General features: G+C 31.3%; 1 protein-coding gene across 6 annotated transcripts in view; it reads left to right on the top strand.

The window, feature by feature from the left end:
- Nucleotides 1–21,200, top strand: part of CalpC (calpain C) — a 99,056-nt gene that overhangs the window by 20,879 nt on the left and 56,977 nt on the right. For 2 of the 6 annotated variants that reach the window (XM_074119643.1, XM_074119648.1), the window contains exon 2: nt 11,278–11,417. In XM_074119643.1, the coding sequence (XP_073975744.1) occupies nt 11,280–11,417 (138 nt within the window). In that variant the 5' untranslated portion in view covers nt 11,278–11,279. Of the gene's footprint in view, nt 1–10,841; nt 10,969–11,277; nt 11,418–18,676; nt 18,794–19,559; nt 20,237–20,963; nt 21,189–21,200 lie in introns of those variants that run through there. The other 4 variants (XM_074119645.1, XM_074119642.1, XM_074119646.1 and 1 more) reach the window with 4 other exon arrangements.

Here is a 21,200-nt window from a genome sequence, read left to right as displayed (position 1 = left end):
CTATGCATTTAAAGGAAGTTACGCACTCGTGACCAATTGTTCTTAATAAACTTTCATGGAAGTGCATTTGATCTTTTACATGATGATACAAAAATACGAGAATGTGATGGTACTGAATATTGGCTGTCAGCCAATCTTGGTATCTTAGAAAATGATGAAAACAAAATCTCTTTGTAACAAAATAAACATTTCATGAGATCCACACATTAAATAACTAGTGCTTAAGGTTTTTACATTTTTAGAAGATAGAATTCAAACTGCAAGAATAAAATGTCAAATGAAAAATAGATTTCAAGACGAACCAAAACGAGTAACTTTGATTTTGTGACTAGAATTTAGTACTATTTGAAATTTTAGAAGTCATAAAAGATTAGGAAATTAAATAAAATTCTCATCGAGAATACGTTTGGGTTTTAAAGTCTACTTAAAGTGTATTTTTGAGCAAGAAAAAAAATAACATAAAAATGAATCTAATACACTAATATTTCTGTTCTTCTATCAAGCCAAAAATCTGATACAAATCAAAATCCATCAACAGTTAGTTTTAATTTAGTGGATTTCTACTCCTACACAATAATTACGTTGGTCTTAAATTTTACCACTTTTATTTGAGAATGTTTTGGGTATTTAGGGAGTTGCAACGTTAATTCAGACTTTAAAGATGATATTTTTAATGTATGATAATAAAACTTGAACATTCGATAAATTATCAGCGTTGCTATAGTGGGAATGATTAAGATAAAGACAAAGGAGTGTTTCAAACGTTGTTTAAACAATAAAACCAAAGTTATGATTATAAATATAAAAGAAAATGAAAATATATATTAGATGAGAGATATTTCGGTCGAAGTTACAGGAACCACACTAAATTAGAATGAAATTTTCGTTGTAAAAGTACCAAAGGAAGCGACTTAGCAAATTACTCTCCACACTTGTTGTTCTGTTTCTATCAAGAAGGCTGGTTACATTGTGCGGTTTGTGGTTAGAACTTTTTTCTAAAGTGGTGACATTACTTACTGTCTTCTCACTTATTCTAGAGGCAAGATTGTTTTTTAATAAAGTGCATCGTTGAAAACAGAAAGGAAATTTTTGATTTGTCTAAAACTATTTTCTAGATATTCATGTAAAACTGTTTATTGGATGATGCAATGCGTTGTGAAACGAAAAGAGCCTCCTTCTTGTTCGCAGATAGACACCGTTCCGTGCGTTCCACTTCTCACTGTTCCTTTGCCGGCCCGTTATCTATCTTTGGCCACTCGCTTTACATCTTAATTCAACTTGTTACAACCTGATACACTTTCTTCCATCGTATGTGTTAGTTCTTTCTCTTTTTTTATAGCCTTTGATATAATATACTTTTTTCTACAATATGCATTTCTTCTAGCTCAGAGTCGAAATAAATCAGTGCAGCTATCTGTTGTTACATTTTTTGTTTCACGAGATTTTTAGCAGAATGGTAGACTATTCCGGAGAAATGAGAGCAGACGAAAGTGGGAACCTAGATTCGCAATGAAAGATGATGTAGTGGCAGAAAACTGTACAAACTTGTACCCTTTTTCTTTTTTCTATTTACAGTTCGGAATAAAAAAATGATTATAATAATTGGGTACAGTAAGAAATGAGGAAATAAGAAAATAGATCAACGTACAAGGACAAAGTTTTACAAGGCAATATTTAAAACGCAAGTGAGTACGGTCAGATGCAAAGGAGTTGACCCAAAAGAGCATTGGAGGATGTGCTCTAAAAAGAGAGTGAGGTAGCAGAGGTATAATGATTTAGAAAAAGAGAGTGCTGGTTGAGGTCTGAAAGCCGGCTTCCAGGATAACAGAAAAGAATGGAGGCTCATTAATGAAAAAGGTAACCCCAATATCAGGGTTATCAGAAATCAGGAAAAGTATTGTAAATAGCGAATTCTTAAAAATACATGATAAATTTTACAAAAGTCTGAGGAGAAACAGCGAACAGAAGTTTATTTGCAACGATAACATTTATTACAAATGCCTAAAGAGTTTCGTCCTGTTTCCATCTTCTGGATGGATTTCTATCTAATCGTTTCATTTTTTTTTAAGTGTCCTCACAGAAAATAACAAATCTGCAGATAATCGATTTCGTTCAAGCTAAATAACAGCGTAACGCATCTTGAGGTTATCTGTGAAAAATTGTTCTACAATTTGGGGGTAGAAGAAAAAATTGTGAAAGTAAGTTTGTCGACATGGTAATGTCATTGTTTTAAAGAAAAGATGTGAGAAATGCTAGCTGATTTAAGAATGTGGAGGCAAGACCGAGAAAACTTGAAGTGCTTTAAAGAATTAACCAAAATTCGATACGATTTCTGTTTATTCTTTTATCACTAAGTAGAGAAAGTAAATATTAAGTTTGTTTCCACTAAAAACAATTTATCAAACCGATCACTACATTGTCTCTCCTTAACTTAAGGTGAAGGAATAACATTAGAACTTTTTAAAATGGTAAACAACCTTTACTCTTCTAAGCAGAGACTCTTATGGAAATACGTATATACATATATACCTAAACGTACAAACCTTAGGATCAAGCTACAATTAAATACTTCTAAATAGTTTTTCTAAAAATTGCTAATGCTTAAAAAATCTTTTATTTTCTTCAAAAATATCTTTCACCGAATATAAAAATGATTAATTTCTACGCAATTTAATTAAAAGTTATTTGATCTCAAAGCTGTATCGGTTCTTACTTGAAATAAAGTAGACGTAGGTGAAGATGTTAATTGTAGTTGCAGAAGATATATGTATCATTAATAGCTGAATATGACATTATTATTGATAATTCTGGAATACGGATTTTCAATAAATTAGAGAACATAGAAAGTAAAGTAATCCCCTAAGGATAATTAATTTAATTCATTCTCTTAATTCCATCCAGCTGAAATCCAAGTTTGGAATAATTCTAATTTTTTTTATTTGCAGGACACTCTAACGAATTTTGTTTGGGCGCTCCTTATCTAATCACTTGGAAAGTAAATTTTTGTATTGCTTTGTTGAGAAACTTTTCTAACAACTCACTGACCAATAATTTGGTCGTAACAAATATTATTAGATAAAATATTAAACTAGCTATTAAATTCGATACTGGAGAACAATATTCTTTGCTCATCCAAAAACAAGAAAGAATGGAAGAGAAACAAACGACTTCAAACAAAACTTTAATTTTTATATTGCTTTAGCAATTATTGGAAGAAGTGAAATAATGTTTAAAAGGTTGAAGGTTGAGAGTTAACCAAATATTTTGCCATTAAAGAGGCCCTGACACCCAGCTTCTATAGCTAATCGTAGATCAATTTGTGAACCCGACCTTAAATAAAGTTTACCTTTCGGTAATCATTCAATTATTTACTATTGAATGTATCTAACATTCTGGTAATTTTAACTCCTTAACTATCGCACCTAAAAAGTTATAATTTTGCTTAATTATAGTGATAAACATTCTCTGTAATTGGACAAAATTTTATTGTTTTCTGATGGTAAGGAAACGAGATATGAGGATTCAAAATTTGGATGTAGGTATGTAAGGTTCTGGAAACTTTAACATTCTGTGTACTTAGTGTAATGGTCCTTGAATTATAAATTTATTTATTCAGTTATAAAGTTGTAGCTGGTTTTTGTAATTTTGTGTTAGTTGATATCAAACTTTATGGTATTTTCTCACTTAGTTTATATAAATCATTTTGCGATTAATTTAAAGATTAGTGTTTAATAATTACGGCTACGTATTAGGTAGTTTATCGTGGCAATCATTCTTGTAGAAATATTCTGGTACTTAGTGAAGAAAAGATACTTAAAATTTGACCCATATAAGAACGATTGCATATAAATTCTCTGATGCGTAAAATTTACTTAATTTTTCCTTATTATTTTTTGCATATTGTTGTGAAGAAACGTAGTTTTTTTTGTAACCTACTAAAATTTGTCTTAATTTTATCTTCAGTTATTGTTGAAGTGAATTATTTATTCGGAACTGAACTAATTCTGTTTATATCAGTGGAAGTTCTAGTTTACTTGAACTTATTGTAAATTCAGTTTTCAATAAGGTTACTGTATCTAGATTTCCTCTTCCCCAAGTGTTATACAGTCTAGTGAAGTTGTCTGTAATGAAAGAACACTGGACATTTTAGGAAGACTACAGTCACCTATCAACTCCGATAATGATATCAAATTTAAAACAAAAACAAAAATCCTTGGTTATAATTCCTTAATCAATATGATGATTATTAAAGTTTCCAAGTCAATTAATGCAATTATGCAGTTTTCTCCTCCTTTAATATATTTAATAAAATGCTTCATAAAGTAAACTTTCCAATATGTGAAATCATTTTTCAGGTCTGTTACACAGTCTGTGTTGTTATTAATTTAGTGACGTTTAAAAATCTTTACAATTTGCTTTATTGGATATTTAGAGTTCAATCTACACAAGAGACTGAAATTATGACAGGCCTGTTAGGTCTTTGGCAACTATACTCGTAGTTTACCGCCGGACACACTTGTCCCCGGGGATGGGAACTAATAACAGCTATGAACAAGTTGCAGCTTTTTAAAAACAGAGTTCTGTGGGTAGCACTCCGATAACCTGGAACAAGTGTATAGGCTACTGGAACTTCTCCCAATTAAACAATCCATAGAGATAAGGTTACTCCAACATTTTCGAAGAAACTGCAAATACAAGCTGTTCAGAAATAAACAGCAGAAGAAATAAAGTGGTTTATTAAAAGGTATTTTAAATTTAAATCTCTTTCTTCCGTAGTTTCGTAGTTATGGTAGATATTGTTGAAAGATTACGTTAACAAGATTCAAAAACATTCACTGAAATAGAATTTTCTTAATTCAGATTGACGATGAGTTAGACCTTCTCTCCTTTTTCAATATCAGTGAAATTATCTAAGAACATTTCTTAACATTACTTTAAATGCTGTTAGGACAGTAAATGACTTTTCATGACAGATAGGCAGTAGTAGATGATTAGGTCTGTATTGCAGTAAAGTGAAAAACCTTAAGGAAATCTAATCGAGCTTGCTTCTTGGTACATATATATGTACCTACCATAAACTTGTGCGTGCAATTAGAATACTATTTAGTTACATACCGTTTAAATAATAGCAATGCGTAATTCATTATGTTGGGTATTAATTATGATATAACGGAATTCCATCTTGTTTAAATATATGAAGTACTCGCGGATATGTTACCTGTTTGGGTGACATTTTTCCATTCTAATTCTCACAAAATGTTTTATACATTATAAACAGTTACAGACCAACTTACCTTCTTAGTACATCATTTACTAAATTACCAACTTCCTTCTTGGTCACGGGTGCTAGTTATGGTTTAATTGGCTACTGCATATCCACATAAAATGAAGAATCTGGCCTCATGGGGTGCAGCCTAAAATAAGATGTACAAATAGGAAACGGGATAAGAGAATATTAATTATATTTTACAGGTCGGCGTCACCGAATGAAAGGCCAAGGACAATTACGTAGTAAAAAGTTAAGAACATTCAGGTTTTAATGGACCTATTCTAATACAAGAAATAATATGCATATTGCACCGTTGGAAAGACGACTTTTTTTTAGTAAAAGATAGCTTATTGAGTCAAACGTCTTCAAGAGCTTCTATTAATGCTTCTCATATCCTAAAAATATGTACAATTTTTAAGTTCTTGAAACAAGAGCGTTGAAATGATTTACCCAGTTCAATCTCAATCTTCACAGTTCAATCTTCTTGTTAGGTAAATTATGAGTAAAACGAAAATTTGTAACTTAATAAATTAAAAAAAAGGTGAAAACAAATCATTTCTTTGTCACAGAAATAAGATTTCTATTGAACTATATTCATCTATTTTGAAAGAATAGCAAAACAACAATGAACTCGAATTAAACAAGTTTTTGTTTCTTATTATGAAGGTCAACACTTTGTAATAATTTAAGATTTGTAGGTAAAATTCTTAAAGAAATTGATTAAGGATGTCATCATACATGAATATAGCATTATGACAGAGTATTCTCCGTTCTCTGTGATATATGTATCTTCGATTCTCTATTTGGCTTATATTGCTGCATGTAAGGTGTGCCATAGTTATGATCGCATAACATTATTACCACTTTCTCCAAATCACTTTCTCATTTGTGATTTATTTATTTATAAATATTTGATGCTATATTGTTTTCACAAAATCTAATCCTGCTTTCATTCTAGCCTAAAATTTGTATTAGATTTTCTTTATATCCAACTCTTCGTTGTAATAATTTGTTTTATTTAACCAAATTATTCACTTCTAGCGCTTTATCTGCCTATTTTCTAGAATAACTGTCTCTGATCTATAGTTTTTGGATTAGCTAAGTCCTTAATACCTTCTCTACCCTCAGTAATTACTATCTTATTTCAGAATACTCACTCTATAATGATGAAAAAGTGATTGTAATCGCTCAGTATTTGTTCCCTAATATTAATACTCGAGTTATTACTTGAAACTTTTAAATTTAATTTCGGACAAACAACTATTTACAGATTCCGTTTAGATTTTCAAACTAGAGAAATTTTCTTGGACATTAGTGAGTCATAAATTCAATAAAGCTTACATAGTTTGACTTACGCTTTAAAAGAAGGATTAAATTTAAACAATTATTATTTTAATCTTACTATACATATTATTTTTAAACTGAATACCTTTTTAACACTGAATTTGAATGCCACCTTTTGATGATGATTAAGTACATATAGCTGCTATCTAACGTCTAATATGTATGTTAGTTGTAAATAATTTTGCTTTAAATTTGAGCTAATATTTGAGATAAAATTTAGACAATATTCATATTTTCTATAAATTGTAACAATTAAATATTTGATTTCATAATTTCTATCAAGCACAATTATTCTCTTTTTTTTTGGTCTAGTTAAATCTCTACCTTTTTCTACATGGTTATTTAGCTAAAATTAGTATACTTCGGCAAAGCCTCAGAATAAAAAAATAGAACTTTTAGTGATTATTTTTTGGAAAATATTTGAGAGTCCCTCCAATTAGAATAATTCTATTCTGTCACCAAAGCTCAAGTTAGTTCAAAGTTAAATTAGGTTTATTTACTGGCTAGATAGTACAGCTTGCGCTATCTCTGGGCTAATTGCCGTACTAAATATGTAAATGTGAGGTAGCATAAATTTGCCAACATTAGCACATGTTGTAACAAATAAAGCTACTTTTACAAATAAAATGTTTCAGATAACATGATAGAAACCAGAGAGTGGCTGCTGTTAAAAACTGTTTTGAGATCAACAATTAATAAGGAAAGCGAGAAGATGGTTTTTGAAGGATAATGATCGAATATTTGGGAATCATGCGGACTTTAAATTAGTCAAAAATGAGAAGCGGGATTGGTAAATGGGAGAGCCCAGTTTGAAAGCCGCGTGTAGCTACTTTTTAGTTGTTTGAAAAAATGATAAAGTATACGTTTTTGTCCTTTATCACTACCCCTAATTTGGCATTTGACGTGTAGCTCCTTCTGAATGACTGAAACACTTTACTTTTTTCCTTCATATGTACGGTATATGGTTTTTCAGCTAACTCCCTTATATACGCCCCTTTCCGGACATATCTGGTGTCAAGAGAAGATTCACTTTACAAGTATTGGTACATCACATTCTATGTACCTCTAAACGAAATCGCTAAATTTTATTTGAGCAGGGAGTGCTTATCAGTATTTTTACAGTTTTTGGCAGTTAACTAAAATATTTATTTACCAACTTATTGCAAAAAATAAAATCAAAGCATGTTTGAAAAGAGCCTCATAAATAATGCAATTTGATGTATTGATAATCTAAGGGAATCTACCTACTTTGTATGCTGCTAAGAGGGAAGTTGGTAGGGAGGTTTCATGTACTACTAAGCACTGTGGAGGTAACAACGAGCCCAGATCCTGCACCATAGACCACGTGACAGCAGACCGCTTACCAACTACCTGCTACAACATTCAACACTTACATTAATGTGTGTCTTTTGTTTTTAAAAATTTGCATCACATGTGCATTTACACTAGAAATTGTGAAGTTATTCCTCATTCACCTTAATGACTAATACATTTCGTTAATTGTATGATTTAAACAAAAAAAAATGTATCCTATGATAACTTAAAAACCAACTCCGCTCATTAACAGGTATAAAACTAACTAAAATTTTTGATAAGAATTCGTCTCTTTTTATAACTAATTTATAATTTCATTTTAGGAATAATGTTTACCCTCATTCTAAGAAACAACCATGCCAACTTCCCCATGAGCTTTTCAAGACATGTTGACTCCAATGAGCATTATCATGAGGCTGTTATTCTGTTCTATTTTTAAACCTTTTTTTAATATATAAGGTTAATATTTAATTGGGCTTTCAAAGATTTCAAGGGAATCTAAATAATAGATGGAATTTTCAAGGAAGATAAGAAACGTTTGTTCAGATGGATCTTGTCCAAACTCCCTTCTTAGCTTTCCTCTCTTAGATCATCTGAGTATTCTTTTGGCATTCTTGTAGTCTGACTTTCCAATTCTCTAGTTCGCCTTATCCACGCAATTTCTGTTCAACAACTCCCTCTTTTTAAAATAAACCTTCTTCATTTAAAGCAAAATGGAAAAGACGGAGAAATTAAAGAATCCCCCGAGATGGATTTCCGATTTTAATAGGGGCGTTGATGAGTCTCGGTACTTCTGCGAGGGACTCTTCGAGCGAAAAAATGTTATCTTGAGGCTTTAAGGCCAACACAGCTGCGCTGGAACTACAATCCCACAGCTCAGATTAGTCTAAAGTAGTCTTCCTGATAGACCCATGCGCGGCCCTGGGTTCTGGCTCATCTGGCGTCCATTCCTTAGTTAATGGGGTGATGGACAATTAACTGTCAGTGTTCCCAGCCTCTTTAATCTAAAAAGAATGAATTAGCTGATATGCTGTCGAAAGAAGCGAGTTGATCCATCCATCCATCTTATCCTTCTTACATGAACACAAGCAAAGTTACCTGCTTTCTAGCTAAAACCAAGGTAAAGAGAAGAGCAACAGGGAAATTTGAGAAGAAACAGCAGACATAGGCGGAAGGGAAAATGTAGGAGACCGTCCCACAAGAGAGGGTGTTCACCAAACTCCTTGCGAAGCGACCAATACCTCCAATTTTGGATTGCCTTACAGAGCATGATTTCCTTTGGCGCACCTCTTTGAAATCTGTGTGAATGACAGCCCTGGACTGGGTGGGCTCATGATGGGCAACCGTATGAAAATTTATCTTAAATTGTTTTGATCGTGAATAACGCAGGTTCTGATGAAGGCGCCAGAGTCTATATTATATTGGGATCGATTTGTACTCAATGGACTGGCGTAGAATACTAAAAATATGCGAAGTTCATTAATAATAACTTTTTCCTATGGCAGACGTAACATCATCTTCTAAAAGATGATGGTGATTCTTAGTGATGATAGGTCTAAAAGGGTGGAAATGTTCTAAGTACATAGTTTAGATGTTTGCTCAGGTAAAGACGAGCTCTGTTTGATCTCGGCTTATTAAAATCAAAATGATTTTATTTACACACAAATAAAAAAAATTGAAAGATTTTGATACATGGAAAGGAGAGACTACTACGCGAAGAGGAACTAACAGAATACAATATTGAATGAAATGAAGACGAGGGCGATATCGCTTTAACAACTTCATTTTATGTACATCTATGATATACTGTCTCTCTTCAATATACTGTTTTCATCCAAAATTGAATTAATCAAAAAATTAAAATATACTCTGTAATTTCAGCATGTACCTACAAACTTTTCTAAGTAAGTTACAAATCAGTAAAAATTTTTTCGATGCTAACAAATGGAAAAAGGAGGAATAATGTTCACCATTAAAGTCATGAAGCAAAAAAAGAACCACAATATAGGAGAAAGCCAATAGACAAAATTCTTTTCCTATTTAATTTAAGATGGATGAACTTAAGATGGACTGTAAGATGAATTATACTGGTAAAAAATCTTGTTTTACTGAAATATTGAAACGTTTTTTTGTTTTACTTCTTTATTGTTTTTTCTTTTAACTTTAAATCCAATGTTACGGTTGACTGAAGAAATCTCACCAAGGACACATGTTTGAAACAATAGGGTCGTTTTAGTCCAGGGCGTTTTGTCTGCTCACACAGCGGAAAACTGTGTCCATATTCTGTGGAAGTGATCTAATGTTTTCAATATTTCAAACTTGTTTTATTCGAAATTATATAATTTTAAATGTTTTCCCGTATTACTTCAATAATGTAATTAAACGACCATCACTAATTAATGTGGTTTTGTTCAGGGCTAAACATGAGTTGAGCCAACTGTCTAAGAGAGTTAACTTAACAGTCACCCTCTTCAAAAAGCAATTTCTGATATAACATTGATTTTCTTTTAATTAGACTACCTAGTTGGTGAGAGATGATCATACTAGAACTCACATTGAGGATCCTGAATGGAGTAAAGTTGAAAACAAAATAAGTTATTAGCTAAGTTTTAATAAGGTAGCATATAGATGAGCCACTGTCTCTGGTATTTATGAGTGATACAAAGTTTTGAATAATTTGCTAATATTTAATTTAACTTGATTCATTGTTATTGCGGAACAAATAACAGTACGTAATTCACTTCTCCAAACCTATTTATTTATAAGTATTGCTACTTTAGAAATTGAAAAACTTTTTTATAGTTTTCATTGTTCATTAGTTTATTAATAATTTATACTCGTCAGCCACTTATTTAAAAATAATAATGCTTGCAGTTTTCGTTGTTTAATAGTTATAAAAATGTAATTATTACAGAAATAATGTTGAAGGGGGAACTCGTCACCAGAACTGAGTGGAAGGATCAAGTAGTTGACCTGCACGTGATTAGAGAGTTCACTTGTATTTCTACCTAACTTTATTATTTTTTAAAAATAGAAAATCAGTAAGTTGCCCATATTTCTAGCATCAACTCCATTGTTTCATTTCAAATCAGAAAAATAAGAAGGGTTTGCTTATCATTTAAATACTTGATGTTTACGCTGAAGAACAACTGTTGCATTGAGGCAAACTCCTTAGAGGTTTATATAAACATTTTTACTAATTCTTTCTGACGCCTTGTCAAAACTTCTCATCTTAATAACTCGATAAAGAGTTTTGGAAAAGTTTGTCCGTAGACTCCCCCCATTTCTTAAATACTAAGAAATATAAACTTCAAATCGACTAGTTAACTAATGGTGGCTTTCTGTTTCAGAGATGTCAGAGTTGGACAGAATAAAAAGGCTGTGCTCCAAGAGAGGTGAACTCTGGGAAGATCCAGAATTTCCAGCTGTACAGACTTCAGTATTCTATCATCAAACTCCACCTTTTTCATTTCAATGGAAAAGACCTAAGGTAAATGCTTGTTAGATACTCTGAAAGTTTTTATAATAGTAACCAACATTGAAAATAAAAATGTTTTAATGGTCTAGCTAAGCTATCGATTTATATAATGATTTCTTTGGCTATCTTAAAGAGCATTTCATATTTGTGACATATTTGATCCACAGATTAGAACAGAAATTACCGATTATATTAATAGTATATGATTAATTTGAGATCAGTTGCTTTTTTTTGACCTTTCTAAAAGATTACGCATTGCATTCCTGTCAGATTGAACATTATTTTTAAATTTAATTTATGCAGGATTCATATTAAAAATTCGCAATCATCTGATATTAGCGTTAGGCTTATTTCTATTTGATGTAACTTCGTCTTTAACGCCGTGAATTGAGCTATAGAGATTTGCTGTAGAGAGACGTGATATTAGATGATGATTAATCAAGGATATAGTCGCAAGACCAGCAGGGCCAACCAAGTGTAGAATTGTCTGGAATACAGTGTTACAGGCGAGATCCTGTATGAGAAGGGTACAATTGAAAGAAAGAGTTGTGGATTTTTTTATTCTTAAATTTTGCTGTACATGCTACGTAGAAACTGTTGATATTCTTGTGGAGAGTAGAATAGGTGACGGGATCATTTTAGATTGGCAGGTTTGGATTTGCTGCGCATTTTAACGTATGATTGAACTCCCACAGTTTGAAGTCTGTAAGACCAGATCGCTTTTAGTGTGCGATATTGAGCCAGTCGGTTTACTTGTATAAGAACTCATTTTATAAAATTATTCACAGTTGTTTTTTTAAAGAAGAAAAGCGAACAAAAGAGGTAGAAAATTATATCAAATCACTATATTTCCGGTTAAAAATTATTATAATAACTAAACAAGGCAATAAAAGTTACATGTTTTCCTTTCTTATTTACTCGTAATTACTATCTATTTTAAAAGTCTCCTTGTGTTTGTTTTGTCCCTGAATAAGATCCCCTCTTTATTTGTGGAAATAATTTTTTAAATAGCAAACTCATTGGAGCGTTTTCATGACTTTAACTCTCACTAACAAGGGAAAGTAGAGGCCAGCTATGAGTCCGTTATTTTTGATAGAATTAAATACATAATAGCATGCCTGCAGAATTTGTAGTCCAAATATTTAAGACTGCCCCATTGCAAAAAATTATTATTAAAAAAATACTAAATGGTAAATTGTTTCAGAATTTTAGTTTTATAGGAATAATTATTAAAAAATATATATATTCATATTTAATTAATGGAGTTCCAATTGCCGAAAACCCTTAGTAAAAAATCTTGAAATAAATAAAAAGTCACTAAGATGTCTACAGAAATTTAAAAAAGTTATTTATACTTTTGGTGATTGCTAATAAGAACTAACTCGTTCTTTAAAAGTTAGATCTTGTGAAAAATAATTATTTCAAACATATTGAGAGTAGATATTAATGATATGAAAGCACATCAATTCTCCAAATGGTCTATGTGAAACTGGTATCTATTTTTGGTCAGCTTAGATTAAAATGAAAGGAACTGCCAAACTCCACTCTGGAGAATGTTTCTGTAACTAATGGTTTTTAGTTTTGTCTACGTCTATTTTTATCATTTTAGAGGACTCACTGTCGGTAGATGTAGATGATATGGTTGCTAGCATTAGATCTAAATCATTCAAAATGCTCCTTACTTACGTCAATGATAGTTATTTATTTATTCACTGAAAAATTAGATTTCAGTAAAGGAATGATAACGTAAAATTATTAAAGTTGCTTTTATCAACACTGTGCAATAACGATTGTTTAAAATCTAAAGTTGTACTCTATTAATTCTGCATCATCGGAAATTCAAAAGCTTTAGAAATCTTATTTCATACTTCTTTTTTTAAATTATATTTTTTACAATGTATATTGTTAATTTTGGAGTTTTGCATGCTGTTAACGATTGATAGCTATACACAAATTAATACCTGTTCAAAATATACCTTTGTGAGTTATATGTTTCTGAAAACTTCTTCAAATCTCCTGTTTGTTTTGTGCTTAAGCTTTTCGTGGTTCTCAGTAAAGTAGAAACAACGAAAGGTTCTTCTTCGAAAAATACATTGAATAAAAAATAATGTTTATATATGTGTGTGTATAATTGATTAGTAATCCAAATTTCAAGTATCCTTCCATCAAATTTCTATTGAATTCTGAAGAATCTAAAGAATGTTTTCGTAAAAATCATACGCTTGATCATAAGCATATGCTTCAAATTTGTTATTTTTACAATGTCATTTTATAAAGATTGATTTAAATTACTTCAATACGGTAGCAATAAGCAATATACTACTAGAAAAGTAAGCTGCAAGGTTTACCAAATCTATATATTTTTTAGTGTATTAGTCTATCAGAGGATAACGGTCACATGAGACGGAGTTAATGCCAAGGACTTGTTTACCCATTTAGTGCTTGTAGTATTGCCTGACGTGTTGAATATTTCTTTTTTTATACTTCACTTTAAAAACAAAAATACACGATATGTATTTTTAATAGCTTTTGTATTTTTAACTGTTAAATAATAACAATTACTTTCATGTTACTGATGTTTCTTAATTTTAACATAATGTTACGATATATGCACTTATTTAGAAGTTTCATTAATAATTTTTATTGTGCGGTTATTTTACCAGTTTTTGGGTTTGCCTATTTGCTTCGTTGCCATCGATTTTTCCCCCCTAAATAACTCAACATATTATCCCTTTATAGAAGTGTTCCAAGTAAGAATGGACACTTGCCATTTTGTTCCAGTCTTAAAAATTCTCAGTTCTGGCATCCCTATCTTTTTCACAGTAGAAAAAAGGATAAAAAAAATGACTTTCTAAAGTCTAACATGAATCCAATAAATACAGCTGTGTTACACTGTGGTACACAATGTAAACTGTCTATTTCAGATTTTTCAATATTTTTTAGTTTTGAGCTACGCTATTTTAAAAAAAAACTGTCAGAAAACAAAGAGAATGTTTATGAAATGTTTCAGATCTGTTCGTTTGTCATACTATTGTATTAAGAATAGTTCCAGAATAGACAGAGGTCTTAGGAACCGATCTATTTTGGCACTAGTAGTGTTTCTGGGTGGATTGACCACTGACTTCCAGGTTGAAATTTACGCTATTCTTTGTTGTATCTTGGATGAGCGCCCATCTGTGTTTCTATCCCTATCTTAAGCGATTGATTAGGATTTCTCATCAGCAACCCTAAAAGTATTTTTTACTCTTGTCCCAAGAATAAGTGAACTACTAAACTTGATCGTAATCAAGCATTTACGGCCCAGGGTCTATAAATACAAATAAAATGTAATAAAAAACTTACATTAAATGGGCATACATGCACATATTTTCTGAAATATACTATATAAAAACTGAAATTCTCTTTTTTTTGCTGTTGGATAAGGTCAAAAGGTGGCCAGTAATGAAGTCCTTGAGATTTGTACTCCTTGCTGCTTTCTCACGTTCATTTTTAACTTTAATAGCCGGGTAGTGCACTTTATAGTTGCAAGATATCGCTGAACTTCTTTTTTTTTATTTAAGTTTTATATTTTTCAGCTCCTTGGTGGGAAAAGTTTCATTATTTCTTTTTTCTCTCTCTGTTTCTCTCTTAGAAAATTAAATTTTATTAATCTTGAAGATTAAGTTTTTTTTTTTTTTTGTTTTTTTTTGGCCTTATTGTACAACGCTTAGCCATTGGTAACGTGTACTTGCGATTCATCTAAAGTTGAATAGTTGGATTTAGTATGTGTTGAAACGTACAGCTTGAAAGATGTTACGAGGGGATATAATTTATTTCTTTTATATTGTTATTTTGTTTGTTCGGATGTAGTTGTATAGTTCTCGGTAGATGTTGACTATCTGGTGCGTCAGTATAGTATGTAAATCGGCTGGTAGAGGGCAGTCTGTCTTCAGTACTGCCTTCCACAGCTGATCCCTGCCGTTGGTATATTTGTCACAGGCTAAGATTATATGATTGGCATCAGCTATTGACTCGGAATCACAAGGACATGTAGAGTTTATGTGAATTCCGATACGCGCCAAATGGTGTGGTGAATAATTATGATTAAATCTTAGCCTGCAGATGGTGCTGTAAAATCCTCTACCTTCTGTGTATTGATGGAACCACGGTTTGACCGGAATGGAAGGTTAAATGGATGAATAGAATTTACCCTTTAGATTTTTTGATATGGAGTAACTTTCTTCCCATTTTTTATAACTTATTCTCTTGTAATAGCTTTTTATGTCTGAGGGAGATAGTGAGTTAATGGTAGGCTCCCGCAATCGAGTGATTAAGTTATTTAATAAATAGTATTTTTCCAAGGACATCTACCTTTTCATTTGTCTTAAGTGCATTTTCTGGTTTCTATTATTGATTGATTAGCGAGTCCTATTATTAGTAACACTTTTCAACTATTATTAACATTATTTAAGATAGTGGTTTTTATCTTGAAATTTCGGTTTCCCTATCTAGTTTTTGATTACCAGTAATACCTAGTAAAACGGTTTTTGAAAAAAATTATACTTTCAAAATGTGGAATTAAACTTGGACAAAGAAATTAATAAATTATGTCTTGTTTTAAATTAATGGAAGACATTGATTTGTAAAGGATAATTAATGTTAAGTGTTAATTTATTCTTTTAATACAAAAGTTGGTCGTAGAATGCGGAGGATATGAAGAAACGAAGAAAACAAACTTGTGAATTACAAATTTGAAGGACTGCCACACCTGGTTTCTAGATGGCTCTGAAGGCCAGTTAGCATTATTCTACTAATTGTTGTGTTTGTCGCAATAAACTGAAATGTGTTGTACTTAAAAATATGATGGTTTGTTTTAAGTGTATGGAAACTAGAATGAAACTGCTCGGAAATAGTAATTATTGAAATACTAGGAATTTATTGTAAATTTATAATGTTGCATTTTAAAAGAAAGTTTAATGGAGAATACCGAATTCTGCACTGCAGTTTTGTAAAAAAACAAACAAACAAACAAAAACAAAGCATAAACAATATATATAAATATTTGCTTCAAATTGCTCCTGTTTTAAATATATAATACTTAAAAGCGTTGCAGACAAATAAGATTTAAAGATGTTCGTTACGCATTAATACGAGTAGTACCTTTATTAGAATAAACTTGTATAATATAAGTCAAAGATACTTTCCATTTGGTACACCTGCAAAAAATGAAGTATCAGTAACTTCATTCGTCATACCATGCCTGTCTTGAGAATTATAAAACCAGGCATGCAATAAAGGGTGAAATGCCGGAAGCAACTAGCTTAGCTCTTTGTAAAACGTAAACGGAAGATAAAGAGCTGGCGAAGAAATATTCCTTTCCTGTTAACATATCTGCATAATTTTAACAAACATATCTGCATCATTGCATCCACTCTTTCACATGGGCATTTGTTCTGCCTAAAGTACGATGTAACTTGTCAACACTTGGAGATATCTCCCATATTTCATGGACAAGTTGCTTACTTTGAAAAAATTGATGCTGATACTTTGGTAGTTATATAGGAATTCTGGAAACATGGTATTTATCACAGAACGACTGCCGCAAGTTGGCTGAATTTGAAAGAAAAGTAGTAAGAAGAATCTGTGGTGCGACGTTTGTGAATGGCCGATGGAAGTGCAAAACAAATGAAGAAATTGATGCCCTATTAAAAAAAATAAACAATTATTAATTTTGTAAAAACAAGTAGATTGAGATGGGCTGGTCATATGGCACGAATGGAAAGGGAAAGAATGAAAAGTAGGGTACTAGAAATGGAGTTATGCGGAAAAAGAAGAAGAGCAAGACCCAGAGGCAGATGGAAGGATGAAATTGATAGGGACGCCAGGAAGTTGGGAATAAGGAATTGGAAGCGTGATGCGCTGGATAGAGATAGATGGAGAGAATTAATTCGGCAGGCCAAGGGTCGGACAGACCTGTAGCGCCAGGGAGTTAGTTAGTTAACAACCGGCAAAATACTAAAATGAAGCCCTTAGAAACTTCACAGAAGCTTCTAAATTCAAACAAATGACCGCAGTGACCACTAAGGTGGCATTAAGTAAATGAAAAGAGATAAGTGGAAATAAAAATTAAGTGCACTGCAGCTGAAATGAAATGCAGAATCTCTCCACAAAAAAAGAGAAACTGCCACTGGCTTTGCGAAAAGTGGATCTTCGATTGAAGATCTTATGTGCAATATCATCAACTAGCTATCCGTAGACTAAAACAGCACACACGAAACTAGCACAAATTTTACGACCCAGATTTGAGTCTTAAGAGAGATGTTTTTCACGTCAATCACGTCAATGATTCACTTCCAAAAAATGAACCTCCAGGATAAAGGCAACAACTCTTTGAAGAAGTAAGCAGCATGTGTGTAAAGAAGTATCGCGCTAGAGGTAGAGACATGTATACCCATCTACCGAGTGAACAAGTACGTACACTGATGGCTCGACAATTTTTTACTTAATATACAAAAAGAAGGCCTTGGAGTGTACGGAACAAGTAACAGCCACAGTTAAAGAATACGTTATTTTTCTTGTTCTTAGTACAACCAACAACTACTACAAAAAAGTACGAGTATGTGATACAAGGGTGGAAACAAATATTCTTAAAAGGGAAAATGGTGGAAAGTTCACTTGGCAAATATTTAGTAGTAGACATTCTACGATGTGAAGTATTTTAATCGCTTCAAAAGCAACAGTGAATCAATATAGAAGCCAGTGGTTGACCAGTGAAACTGACTAATGATTAAATACATATATAAAAAATTTAAGTAAAAAGCAAACTCAACAAAAATTTGATTTGATAAATGATTAATCTTCGAAAAAGGTAGATGAAATTAAATGTAAAAATAGAATCTCTTTGCTATTTAACAGTTGCACAATCGATAGTTAATATACTTGGTTGAATTAAGTAAATTGAAAAATTATATTTTATGTAACAGTTTAAACATTGGTCACCACGATAACTGGAACGGAAACCTTTTAGCTGATTGCCATTTAGTTAGAAATAAATAGAAAGTAAAATTATATTTACCGCAGTTGACTGTGTCCTTTGTACAACAAATCTGTAATTTTGTTGAATATATAACACTAAATTACAGAATTCTCAATTGCAAATCAATATTAGAACTCTATTTCGAGGAATAGTAATAGTAATTCTAGAGAACCTAAAATTGCGTTGTTATTATATTTTTTGGATATTTTGTTTGAAATATTGAAATTCCCTATTTACCTACATACTTCCTTTACAGATAATTGATGGAAATAACTTGGTATGAGTTGTTCTATGTACAAGACATGTGAGGAAAACAGCCACTGACCATTGAGAAACTTTCTCTAAATTATGACCCAGTTAAGTTTGTTAGCAAGTAACGTATCTAACAATCATGTTTTACTATAATTGAGTTTACTTTAAAATCTACGTGTTTTGGTTTTTTTATTGCATGTTCTTTAGATGAATTGGTGGATGAGTACTGTAGATGAAATATTATTAAAAAGAAATTTAGAAAAGTCATGTTTCACTTGATAACTACTTTTATGTAATTTATTTTTATTTCAAACGTTAGGTTAAATATTAGCACAGCTAGAGGAATCATCACAGTTCGAACAGAGACCCAGACTGTTTGACGATCTGAAAGAGTTTTTTTTTTTAACATATGAAACTGTTGATTGATATCACCTAGTGGCCTTTCTGAAACTTTAATCATATATCCTTTGAAGAGTATGGTTAGAACAGAAGCAATTATTATGATTCATAAGAAGGAAATAAACTCCTTTTTTCTATAAAAGGAACCTTGCCTATGTATTCTTTAGTAGCACATCTGGAATCTGAAAGGTCCTTCTGATGATTTAGAGGAGTGAAGTGTAAAATCAAATTTTAAACAGCAAATATCATCCAAATTATATTAATATTTTAGTCAAATTCAATATATTTCTCATAAACAATTATTAATTAGAAAATTGTAGTAAATGTGAAGCACCAATAAATCTTTAGAAACAAAGTAATGAAACGAAGGAGAATTAAGAGTTCTGGCTTCAAAAAAAAAAGAAAAAGTGTCTTCTAAATAAACAAAATATCTCTTACTCATTAGCACGAGATTAAATTGTTATTCGTTTGGTTTCAAATAAACAGGGCTGAATGTTTAATAGCTGCTTGAATGTGACAATTGGAGGAACCAAGACAGAGATTCTAGAAGAACCGCAAAACAACTAAAAACAAAACAATCATGAGGTTGCTCTTTGGGCATCTGTATTTAAATAGTTCAAGTATCTCCGCAAAATATGATGCATCTTGCCTCTATTAGGTAGTTTTGGTGTAAAATTATTGAAAAAAAATTATGCCGTTTTTCTTCATGATAAACAAAGAAGTGAAAAGGAACGAAAGAAAAAGTAGTTTTGCAGGTTATTATATTACTCTAGAAAACATTGTTACTCGCTGGAATATTGAGTGTTTTATCACCAGGAACTTCGTGATACAATGGGAGACCGAAGAATAAAAGAATTGCTTACTTAGTTAGGGCATTAGGTCGACTGAGAGAACAAACACTATATCTAGTTAGTATAGAATATTAAACAAGACACGTAATGTACCGTTTTCTTTATAAACAACTATGTTCATTACTTTATATTAACTGGTACATCTTATTCATTCAGCATGTTATAAACATGGTTCTACATTTCATACCATATACACACTTGGCATTGTTAACTATCATAACTACTATTGTACAGTTGTTCAACGAATTAGTTTACAGTTAATTTGGAAAGTGATTCATTATATTTGTACATGTGGTGTCAACCAACCTGGAGGGGTAAATTTTTCTTTTTATTGAATTCTGATAGGTATTCATGAAATATTTATTTATTTTTTTAATAGAATGCTTGTAAATTCCAACTTTTATCTCATTTTCTTCCCATTGACTTTTGTTTAAATTCTTTGCTACAGTAGGTAAATATGTTGCTTAAGTGAAGCATTTAATTTTATTATAAATATTAACATTTAGAAAGTTTATAATTCTTAACCATTAAAGGATTTCATAAAACTAAACATTTTTGTGTTGAAAACAATCGACATTTCGTTTGGGAATTCATCATTTCATATAACATAAAAAAAGTATAAATAGAATTGTAAATAAGTAACAAAAAAAAGTTCCTTGCAACAGACCGTAGGAAATTGGCAAAAAAATATCTAAAATTAGAGGTATTGCAAAATAGGCAGGCGTAAATAGTAAAAACATTACTAATTCAGCATAAAATAGCTTTGTTTTTTTTGAACTGAAAACTAAATAAATATTGTATATTTATAACTCTTAATAGTAAACTTACCGTTTTATAGTGTTCTGGTGTGTTAGCATACAAAATGTATGTATATATACTATTTTGAACATCTTAAAGAGGGAAACAGCACGTTGATTATAAAAGATTTTTTTTTTTTAAATCTATATGAGGCTGTTTTTAATAGGCCTGTATGACCTTTAACAATAAAAAAAACATTCATTAAATAATAATCATTTACTATTTTATGAAACATTTTTGCAGGCGCTATTGTAACAATGGTAAAATGCACAAGAAATTTGTTTACAAGCTGAACCAAAGAATTAACGTAAAAAAACTGAACGAAATCTTTCTCAGAAGTAAAGGAAACAGAAGAGAAAAGCACAGTATTCCTTAGGGTGACTGTGCATGGTTTTTCACTAGTACATTGATAGACAGTTTCCATCGCCAGACAGAAATCACTTTTAAATGCAAGGATAAAGATTACTAGTAAGTAAAAAA

The sequence above is a fragment of the Rhodnius prolixus genome, unplaced genomic scaffold (assembly GCF_049639745.1).
Source record: "Rhodnius prolixus isolate KJV_2025 unplaced genomic scaffold, Rpr scaffold_2, whole genome shotgun sequence".
Taxonomy (NCBI): Eukaryota; Metazoa; Arthropoda; class Insecta; order Hemiptera; family Reduviidae; genus Rhodnius; species Rhodnius prolixus.
This window is presented reverse-complemented; position numbering and strand designations above follow the sequence as displayed.